Source organism: Carassius gibelio, chromosome A8 (assembly GCF_023724105.1).
Source record: "Carassius gibelio isolate Cgi1373 ecotype wild population from Czech Republic chromosome A8, carGib1.2-hapl.c, whole genome shotgun sequence".
In the NCBI taxonomy this organism is placed as follows: Eukaryota; Metazoa; Chordata; class Actinopteri; order Cypriniformes; family Cyprinidae; genus Carassius; species Carassius gibelio.
Window position 1 is genome coordinate 25816588 of NC_068378.1, and position 11023 is coordinate 25827610.

The 11023-nt window shown below is 38.3% G+C and overlaps 1 protein-coding gene across 6 annotated transcripts in view; it reads left to right on the forward strand.

The window, feature by feature from the left end:
* The window catches only part of LOC128019026 (myotubularin-related protein 3), a 37603-nt gene extending 26580 nt beyond the window's left edge, over positions 1 to 11023 (forward strand). For 2 of the 6 annotated variants that reach the window (XM_052604963.1, XM_052604964.1), the window contains 8 exons: positions 657 to 842; positions 949 to 1119; positions 3240 to 3385; positions 3962 to 5315; positions 5405 to 5515; positions 6346 to 6434; positions 7920 to 7946; positions 9261 to 11023. In XM_052604963.1, the coding sequence (XP_052460923.1) occupies positions 657 to 842; positions 949 to 1119; positions 3240 to 3385; positions 3962 to 5315; positions 5405 to 5515; positions 6346 to 6434; positions 7920 to 7946; positions 9261 to 9432 (2256 nt within the window). In that variant the 3' untranslated portion in view covers positions 9433 to 11023. Of the gene's footprint in view, positions 1 to 656; positions 843 to 948; positions 1120 to 3239; positions 3386 to 3961; positions 5316 to 5404; positions 5592 to 6345; positions 6435 to 7919; positions 7984 to 9260 lie in introns of all 6 variants that reach the window. The other 4 variants (XM_052604966.1, XM_052604965.1, XM_052604968.1 and 1 more) reach the window with 3 other exon arrangements.

Consider the following 11023-nt stretch of genomic DNA (forward strand, 5'->3'; position numbering starts at 1 on the left):
AACAAACCTTTATTCATAAAGGACATTGCATTTTAAATCTTTCTTTCCTTGTATTTTTCATAAGGCAGGACATTTTGCAACTGGGAAGCATAGTTGATTTCAGTTATGTTTATCATTAACTAAAACTAATATTAAAACGACAAAAAAATGTGTTATGTGTTAAGATATAATGAAATTAAATAACAGCAAATTGAAATAAGTTTAAGCACTAAAAATAATTAAATGGGGGAAAAAAAACTGAAATAAAAGCTTACTAAACTACTAAACTACTAAAGCTTACTTATTTACTAAATTAACCTAAAGTTACAATGAGAAGGTAAGGTAAGATAAGGTAATTCAAAATGTTAATAACTCTTATTGTGTATAAATAATACTAAAATAACAACTTTTTTTTTACCGAGCATGTTTTCTAGAGACTGTCTTTTACCAACTAATAGCAAGCTGTCTGTATGGAAAAAAGTAAATGGAAAACCGGTCAGAAAAGCCCTGGCTGATGTCCGTCATGAAGTTAGTTTTAGAGCTCAGAAGATGCAATGAGCTGTCTTAAATGCTGGATGTGGCATTACTGTAATTTAGTATAAAATAACATAATACATGTTGTATTCTGGAGTCATTGTATGATTTGATTTAATATCAAATCTTCTTTCTGCTCACAGGGTTTCCAGGTGCTGGTTGAGACCGAGTGGTTGGACTTCGGTCACAAATTCGCAGACCGTTGTGGTCACGGAGAGAACGCGGAGGACTTGAACGAGAGATGTCCTGTCTTCCTGCAGTGGTTAGACTGTGTGCACCAGCTCCAGAGACAATCCCCGTGTTCCTTCGAGTTCAACGAAGCCTTTCTGGTGGGTCAAAATTGGCAAAAACCTTTCGTTTTAAATAGTAAACATGCTTCTTGTACTTTAGTAGTTGTTGAACTAGCTCTGAGTTCTTTTGGTTTTGTGTGTTCAGGTGAAGCTCGTGCAGCACACATACTCGTGTCTGTTCGGGACGTTCCTGTGTAACAGCAGGAAGGAGAGAGAGGACAGACACATCCAGGAAAGAACCTGCTCCGTTTGGTCTCTCCTCAGAGCCTCCAACCGCTCCTTTAGAAACATGCTGTATTCTTCTCATTCAGAGACCGTACGTCAACTCCTCTCAATCTGTCTTTTACTCATTACTCACTTATAAGAGGTTATATGAGGTTACAACCGATAGGGGGTCTTTAGTAGCTGATGCCAATGGCCAAAGAGTTTTGTTTGACCTTTGTGTAGTGAGTAAACCTGAAGAGAGGCGTTTACTGGCTTCACAACTCGTGCTTGCATTCCTCTCTAATACTCAAGAGACCCATGTCCTTTCATTTCCTGTCTCTTAAAGCTACATCACACCGCCCTAACAAAAATGCTCGCTGGATCTGAATTAGGATCAATGTGATCTGTGAAAGTAAAGTCTGTCGTGTGTGCATGAATACAAACACAAAATAACACATTTGCATGAGAAAACTCTCTGATAAGGCCCAGAAAATCACACGACAGACTACTTTGACATAAAACAAATCAAAAACAAGGATGAAACATTGGTACATGTCTGATAAAGCACTGGAATTTATATCTTCGCATCACTAGGTGATGTCCCGGTAAAATCAATCCTGACACAGATTACAGCCAACGGATCAATCATGTATATTATGTATATTAAGTAAATAATTCGGTAACACTTTAGAATAAGGTTCCATTAGTTAATGTTAGTTAATGTATTAATTAACATGAACAAACAATGAATAATACATTTATTACTGTATTTATTCATCTTTCTTAATGTTACTTAATGAAACTACAGTTATTCATTGTTAGTTCATGGTTATTCACAGTGCATTAACTAATGTTAACAAGCACAACTTATGATTTAAATAATGCATTAGTAAATGTTGAAATTAACATGAACTAAGATTTATAAATGCTGTAGAAGGATTGTTCTTGCTTAGTTCATGTTAACTAAAGTAGTTAACTAACATTAACTAATGGAACCTTATTCTAAAGTGTTACCAATAATTCTTATATAGTTCATAAAGATAATTTTCACTATTTTTTCTGTTGCACTCTGAATATTACTCACTCATTTTGTGTGTAGTTTGTGAATCATTTGCACTGTTTGTATTGTTGCAGAAGACAATTTGTGCAATTGTTTTTACTACATGCTGCACACTTTGTGTTTATTGTTAATGCTCAGATTTTAAATATATTTCTCTGAAGAAAAACAAAACTTTTGGAAAACATCTCTATTGTTCATAAACGAAATAGGCCTGTTTTTCACTTAAAAGTGCAAATAACAGTACTGTGATAAATGGCTATTACTTGCTTGGGGAATGTTATATGTAAACAATATTTTATTTTTAAGTGTAAAACAACTTTCTAAAGAAAAATATCCAAACTTTCTGTTTCTGTTTGAGTACACAGTAAAGAAAACACCCAAGTGTTGCTTTTTCTTAATTCTGTAATTTCATTCATTCTTCGAGAAAACAAAAAGAAGATTGAGACTTTAAATGAGTTAAACTATAAGCTCTCCTGTTTCTAATGATATATGATGCTTGATGCTGACTGCTAGAATAGGTCTGAAAAACAAAGAAAAGTGCAGGTGTGTCAGGCGCCCCAAAAATATTCTTGGCCTTTTTGTTATTGCATTCTGTTTTATAATGTACTACAATACTGAGGTGGAGATAATTGACATTATTTGCAATAACTAGTATAAGTAGCAGAAAATCCTGCTATTTTAACATAGTGTAAATAGAATCAATAGCTAGAGAAAATAAGCATTTTTTTAAATAATGTAAATGTTATTGTAAAACTGCACTCTTCGTTGGTCAAACTGATAATGATAACCAACTTGGAAAATATGGAAATAGCCTTTTTTTTTTTTTTTTTCTCAAACTTTGTTTCATTTATATATTGATTAACGGGGTGATAAGATCTTAAAAACTTGGTGAAAGCTTGTTTTGTGCCTTTTTCACTTATTTCTGCTTTCATTTGATCAACTTGACTAAATACAACGTGAATTTTCTGAAACCTCTCAGAAATGGGTAATTTTTCATTCCTAGATCCAAAATCCAAGTCTTTATGCAAAATCTTTCTTTCTTTATTTTTTCTTTCTTTCGGTGTGAAATATGAAAGTGAGAATTGAGTGAAAAAGTGAAAATATCACCTGGGCATTTTGATTTTTGCACAATTAAAATAATCTATATATATTCTGTCTGCTGTTCCTACTAGGTGCTTCATCCTGTGTGTCATGTACGCAATCTCTTGTTGTGGACAGCAGTTTACCTACCCAGCTCTTCACCCACAACTCCTTCTGATGACTCCTGCGCCCCCTACCCTGCACCTGGTGCCAACCCTGAGGACCAGCCCCTCAACAGGTAATTTGTTTATTTGTTTGTGTGTTTCAATCTAAAATCCTTCACTTTAAGAATGGAATCACTACACAATTGTTGCCCCGATTTGCACTGAATGAGTCCGAGCTAGTCGCCATAAGTTAGAGCCGTCTGCTGAGTTAAGATGACGTATTTCATAGAAAATCATGAAGTGTATGTTTACAAACTTTATTTTTTAGCTTCAGACTATAATTCCATCCAGTCAGAGATCAAACATGTGTGATACTTTGAACCAATTTTAGAACACGGTTTGTTTACATTTGTCACGCATCTCCTAGCAACGAGTCACATGTTTCTGTGTTTTTTGTTTGGAATATCCTGAAAATCTGGTTGTGTATAATCTGTTCATATTATTCGTGTCACGTTTTTAAAATTCGAACACATTATTTTCTATGAGTGAACTGCGGCAAAGTTCGGCCGGTGTGCGACTGCCTGTTGTGTAGTGTATTCCAAGTTTTACAGAGGTAAAATGTAATGTTAATTGAGTTTCATGTTGACTTTAACATTTGGAAGCCTTTTAGTTTTTAGAAATAAAGTTGTGAGCTTTTTTCGGTCCCCCAGGCGTCCTAAAACCCGCTCCTTCGAAAACCTGCCCAGCGCTTGTGAAGTCGGAAACCCACTTACCTCTAATCGACGTTCCAGCGACCCCAGTTTGAATGAGAAATGGCAGGACCATCGCAGGTCTCTGGAGCTCAACATCGGGACAGGAGCTGACGTTGCTGCATCTCCGGACTCAGATGAGAGGGTCAATGGACAAACCGTGGTGGGGCTTATGGGAACATTGCCCAATGGGGGCACAGAGAATGGGGAGGGGCTTGGGGATGTCAGGTTGCCAATGATGGATGGCGTTGATGAGGCGGAGCTAACAGTTGGTGTAGCTGTGGGCCAAATGGAGAACATTCTCCAGGAAGCTACAAAAGATGAATCGGCTCCAGATAGCCGCAGAGACACAAAGACAGACCACACAAACGAAACCTCAGCTCTAAACGGCCAGAGTGAAAATGTTGCACATTCAGAAGAGGCACAACTGAATTCTGAAGCTCAAGGGGGCAAAGCTAAAAGCCTTGGAGATGCAAATGTCAATGGACATTATTCACAAGATGGTAGTTCTGAAGCATCTTCTGCTCTCAGCCAGGAAACCTCGGGAAGCCCAGACTCAGAAGAAGCACTGGAGAAATACACGATACAAGAACACAATTCTTCATGTAACACAGATAATTTCCCTCCCCATGACCTCAGGACTGTGAGTAACGGCCATGGGCGAGAAACCATTGAGCAGGAGAAACGTCTTTCTCTTTTGGAGAGCTCCACAGAGACGCTTACAGAGGACTTGTGTGTTCGGCCTGAGAGTCTGGGACCCTTAACTATTCCACCTCCTCTTAGAGCCCTCGCCGAATCATCGTGCCTCAAACAGGGTCTCCGCACCTCAACCGACCGCAGGACTTTAAACAACACCCACAAACGGCCGTCTCTCAGTGCCTTTCCTCCCACCACTGACCTCCTCCATCCCGTGTGCAACGGAGACACCCCCGACCTTGAGCCCTCTACGCCACAATGGGCAACTCGCACAAACGGGGAGCGGGCTGCACTCAGCCGACAAGTATCTCTCGCCAGCTGCGGCTCGCTGAACCTCCACGCACGGGGCAACTGCTCCCACCATCGCTGCCTGCATTTGGGGTTTCTGGGCCGGCCAAGCTTCAGCCCCCCAGAACCCCCTTCAGCCCGGAGCCATCTGGACGATGACGGGTTGACCCTGCACACAGACGCAGTGCAGCAGCGGCTGCGGCAGATCGAAGCCGGTCACCAGCTGGAGGTGGAAGCTCTGAAGAGGCAGGTACAGGAGCTCTGGAGCCGTCTGGAGAGCCACCAGGCCGCTGGGATGCTGCGACTCAATGGAGACATGAGTGATGAAATGGTGAGCACTGAACACTCGTATGCTCGTATGGCTTGGGTTGGGGTTTAAGACATGTTTGATTTATCTTATCTTATTTATCTTTCTGTCAGACCTCAATCGCAGACTCCGACTTCAACCTGGAGCCCAACTGTCTGTCCCGCTGCAGCACTGAACTCTTCTCTGAGGCCAGCTGGGAGCAGGTGGACAATCAGGACACTGAGGTTCACACTATTATCATGATATAAAACTTTTTCTGATATATGGAGGGCGACTACAAGGTACTCTCACAAGTTTGGGGTCAGTAAAATTTTTTTTACAATATTTGACTGAGTAGCCTCTTCTGCTCACCAAGGCTGCCTTTAGAATCAGAATCAGAAAGAGCTTTATTGCCAAGTATGCTTGCGCACACAAGGAATTTGTTTTAGTGACATAAGCTTCCAGTGCAGAGACAACAACACAGACACACACACACAAAAAAAGAAAATTGTTATTTTACTTGATCAAAAATACCACAAGTCAGTAGTATTGTGGAATATTATTACAATTTTCTATTGTAATAAATTTTAAAATGTAATTTATTTCTGTGATTCAGCATCATTACTCCAGTCTTGAGTGTCACATGGAAACTGACTTTTTTAATGTGATGAAAAGAAAGTTCAAAGGAACAGTATTATTTATTCAAAATAGAAATCTTGTTACATTATAACTGTCTTTACTGTCACTTTTGATCAGTTTCATGCATTCTTCCTAAAGTATCAATTTCTTTAAAATAAATGAACAATAGACTATGTATGAAAATATAGCATGTAAAAATATTAATTCTGATTACAAAAAACAAAACAAAAAAATTGGACCATATTTACTTAAAACACTGCTGCACTTATTGAGAATGATTCCTTCCAAAGATGATTAGAGCGCTTGTTTTTGTAATATTTAATCAAAATGTAATTAAGTCATCATGACTTTATGAATGCGATTTAATGTTGCGCTTAAGGTTATTATGAGGTCTTTAATTGGTCTTTCATTCAGAGTCTGTTATTTATTGTTGCAGGTGACCCGGTGGTACCCAGACCATCTGGCCGCTCAGTGCTACGGCTGTGAGAGAGGATTCTGGCTGGCCACTAGAAAGCACCACTGCAGGTAAAGCAACACCACAGACTCCCTCACAAAAACATCTTTACAGTCTTTGCTCTCTTTTTTTTATTTCCCAACATGTACCTCTTTTAGGGTCGGATGCATTAGTGTTGACTCATTTCCTTGACGTCTCTGAAAAACCTCCTTTTTTCCTCTCTAAAATTCCTGTGCCTCCGGTCAGTCAGTAAACAGAACAGTTTGGCGTAATGTTTCATGATTTAGTCCTACCTCATTACAGCAGCATTTGTAAACAGAGCAGATTAAACAAACTCCTACGACTAGTGCAGACTGGTCAGTGAGTAAACAGCTAAACACACTAGAATCAAGATGTAGGGCGCACGCCATCGATCTGGGAAGCTTCATAAGATTTTAAACGATTTGCGGTTTGGCGTAAGAGTTTATATGAAGAGTTTATACTATCATCAGAAGAGTTTAGATGTGCTGTGTCCCAATTCGCCTACTGATACTATGCCCTAAAAGTATGTACTCTTTTTGTGAAGAAAAAGTACATACTTATGAGTATTAAGTAGAAAAGTAGGCAAGCTTAGGGACATACTACTTAGTCATAGCTGCGTCTTTAACGGACACTCTGTTGCTTAGTTAAGTGCCACACACTTTTTGTCACAGTTAACATCTTCCACATTTTGTTTAATTTAATTTCCTCCTGTATTGGAGAGAAAGCTAGTATCTGCTAGTCGTGGGTCGCTCATGTGTTTGCTTAATGATGCATTTAAAAGTTGATGACCAAACTTTTTTCATCAGGTAAGACATTGATTATTTATCCCTCAAATCTGTTCATCTACCTGTCCGTTGGTCGTGTATATCCGCCATGTTTGTAGTTTCTTAACACTTTTAATGCGTGTTTGTAGTTCTTATTGAATCCTCGTCAACCGCACAATATGTCCGAACATTCTGTTTTTGCTTCAGATGTCCTGAAATTATACAGTCTAATTGAGATTAAAAACTGCTCGTGCTGCCATTCATACAGCATACAGCCTAATTTTAAATGAAAAGAACACAGGTAAAGCCTTAGTTTGTTTATATGAAGAGATTTCTCTTATTTGTGTTGGTTATTCGATTTGATTTGGTGTTTGTTTAAAAATGTCTATTTAGTTTTGCTGCTGGACAAATTTCAGTTTCACAATGAAATATGCATCATTTTGTCCAAGCAATAACAAAAGAACACTTTTTCATTTAAAAATGTTTAAAAATTTTAAATCTCATTTTGTCAAAGAAAATAAAATCGTTAAATCAGTATCGTGAATCATATCGCATCATGAGTTTTTATTTTATTTATCGTTTTTGTTTCTCTCAACTCTTTCTGCCATTTTGGCCACCATGCATTCTGGGATTGTTTGATGGCTCAAAGCGTCCTGAGAATTGGGCCTAAGACTATTTGGCCAGTGATGCCTTCAGATGCTGTCTAGTTAGAAATCTCATTAGGTTTTAAACTACTAGGATTTAAAGCTGATTTTTCCTCTTGTACCACAGTGGCAAGGAGCGTATGGAAGAGGTTTGGTGAGAACTGCCCTGTCTCTGTCATTCTCAGGCTCTTGTACGTCCCGTTAACCCTGCATCGCTTCAAAGTGACCTAACCCTCCTCTCTTCTCCTCCGTCTCTTCACGGGGGCTCTCTGTTATCATTAGGGGTAGAATTGTTTCATGAGCAACAAATCAGTATATTAAAATGATTCCTGAAGATCATGTGTCACTGTAGACTGGAGGAATGATGCTGAAAATACAGCTTTGATCAAAGCAATAAATTAGATTTTGCAATACATTCATATATAAAAGTTATATTAAATAGTAATAATATTTCATAGATTTACAGTTTTTTTTAATCAAATAAATGCCGCTTTAGTGAGCATAAGACTAATTTAAAAAACACTTTTTTTTTTAATCTTACAGACTCCAAATTTATGTACTGTAAATAAAAAGATATGATCTTAGGGAAAAATAAAAGTGTTAAATATGGACACTTGAAATCACTTAATAATGTTAGTGTTTCTTAGACCACTACCAGTCATAATTCAGCTTTTCATAACCGTTTTCCACACTCCATCTGATCTTTTGGGCCATTGAGAGTATTTTCCATTTGTGAAAGACCATTTGTGAATGACTGGTGCATTGCACGTGAAATGAGTTTATGTTCCTGACGTCAGTGCTTTGTGCTACATAAGAGTTAAAAGCCCTGTTTTCAGAGGACTGGAGGTTCATGTGATTGACTCTGTGGAGGCTCTCTTCTCTTTGCATGTGTGTGTGGTGTATGATGGTCATATATGAAGAGCTGCATGTTTGTGTGTGGGTTCTGTATAACACACAGTGTGTGGTGCTGTTGATGCACCTCTTCTCACTCGTTTGTGATTAATCGGATGTTTTCTCGCAGTAAATCTGCATGGGCTTTGTTTTTTCCAGAAATGAAGCCCTTCCCACACTTAACACTGTTATTTCCTGTTCAAGATATGGTGGAGATTTTAATATATGTATTTGATACAATGTTTGTTTTGTTTTTTTAATTGGGGCTGGTGGGCTATTATCAATTTTTTTTTTTTTATTAAGTACTTTTAGATGAAAGTTTAAGATCCTCTTATTTTTTTATTAAATGAAAAAATATTATCGTTTTTTGTTCCAAAATGTAGTGCATTAAGATTTAATGCATTCATATCTTATTTTATTATTTCATTATTAGATGAAAATATAAATAAGAATCAATATAAAAAAAGTGCATTCAGTTCTAATGCATTCAAATGATCTCAAGACAGTGAAATATTATAAATGTTTTTATATGTTCTAAGCTTCTTTTTTTAAACTCTTTCTCTGCTGCCCCCTGCAGGAATTGTGGGAATGTGTTCTGTGGCAGCTGTTGCGATCACAAGATCCCGGTGCCAAGCCAGCAGTTGTTTGAGCCCAGTCGTGTGTGTAAGTGGTGTTTCAGCAGCCTGCAGCCTCCCGCTCCGCCTCTGAACATTGAGCTGGACAAACCCATCACCGCCAGCTCCAACTGATCCCAGACAGACGGACGGACCGCTGCTGAGGACACGGCACCAGACCGAGCCTCCCGAAGGGAATCATGTATATATGAAACGAGTTGGAGAGAAGAGGACGCTTGGCACTTTCGATGAAACTTGTCCTGTACCTGCTGCATAAAGGGAAGCTTTTCTCCGACAGCCAGCGGACGGTGTGCAAAAGTAGGATTTCTTCACTCGTCATCTCACAAAGGTAGATTATCAGTGATGTTCCTGAGAAAAGGTGCTTCTGGGACGAGAGGGCAAGATCCTAGCTTTGTTTTTGGGTTCTCATCTCTTTCAACAATCTGCTTCACGGGCTTTTCGTTTTCTTTTTGAGGTGATTCTGGACGCCACAGCATTCATTCTCTCGAACGCATTGGATTTCCCAATTAATTCCAGACTTTTTTTCTCAAATAGAAAGCATTCTCCCTATGGTTGATGTTGACTGTGTAGTGACGGGCCGCTAGATGGCGCTCTTGTTTTTTCCTGATCTGCTGAGTGGACGTTGCCTGACGTTTTCACTAGTGCGTTTTTTTTTTTTTTTTTTTTTGTAACATAAATGAGATAATATATTAGAATGATATACGAATGAGACATATAGCATTTAAGATGAGAAATTGTATAGAATTCTTGAATAGTGGCTCACTAAATTAGTCACCAAATATAAGTTGTGTTGTTGTTTTTCCCCAGTTGTAGCCATTCGGGGTTTTTCTTTTTAATGTATTTCTTCTGTTCCTCCCAGCGACGCTGAACAGGGGATTTGAGATGTTTTCTGTGGAGAGGGGTGTTGTATGTGATATGCTGCAGTAGGGCCCTGGATGCTGTTTTTTTTTTTGCTCCCAACACTTATTTATTATCAGCTTTATTTCGTCTGAATCGTATGTTCAATCCTGCAGGATAATCAGTGTTGATGGGTTTGAGCTGCGTTTGCACTGAGGATGAAGCCCCTTCCATACACACACACATCACAATCAAAGTCTCTCTTGTTTCGCTTCCCATTTTTTTTTTTTTTTTTAGAAGTTCATTCAGACAATTCCCCCAATCAGGAGTTCACCTGATAATACGTTAACTATTTACTCACACGTCTTTCTTTTTTTTTTGCTTTATTATTTATTTATTTTTTCTCATTTTTTTACTCAAAATTAGGATTTTGGAGAATCCTTAATGGAGTGTGTTTTTTAGTTTTTGGCACATTTCATGGAGTTTTTTTTTTTTTATTTGTTCTTTTTTTTTTTTTAAGCTTGACGGATGTGATGGCTTTGAAAAAGAGCGGCATAAATCTTTTAAAATATCGTGTAAATGGCAAGAGGGTGAGTAAATAATGACCATGTTTTCCGGTGAACTATATAACCTTGTCATGGGTGTCTCCAGTGCCGTGATGATGGGCGTTAATTCCTAAAGCTGGTGACATCTGTATGTTTTCAGTGCCGGCGGTGGGACAGCTTTTGCATTAACGCCAATCCATGAATGTGAATTTTTTTGTTCTCCAGAAAGAGTAAATTCCATGGGTTTATATTTTGCACATTGGTAATCATCAGAAATACACTGTCGCAGATTTCTGTAATAATAAAACAAAGTGGAATTCCAA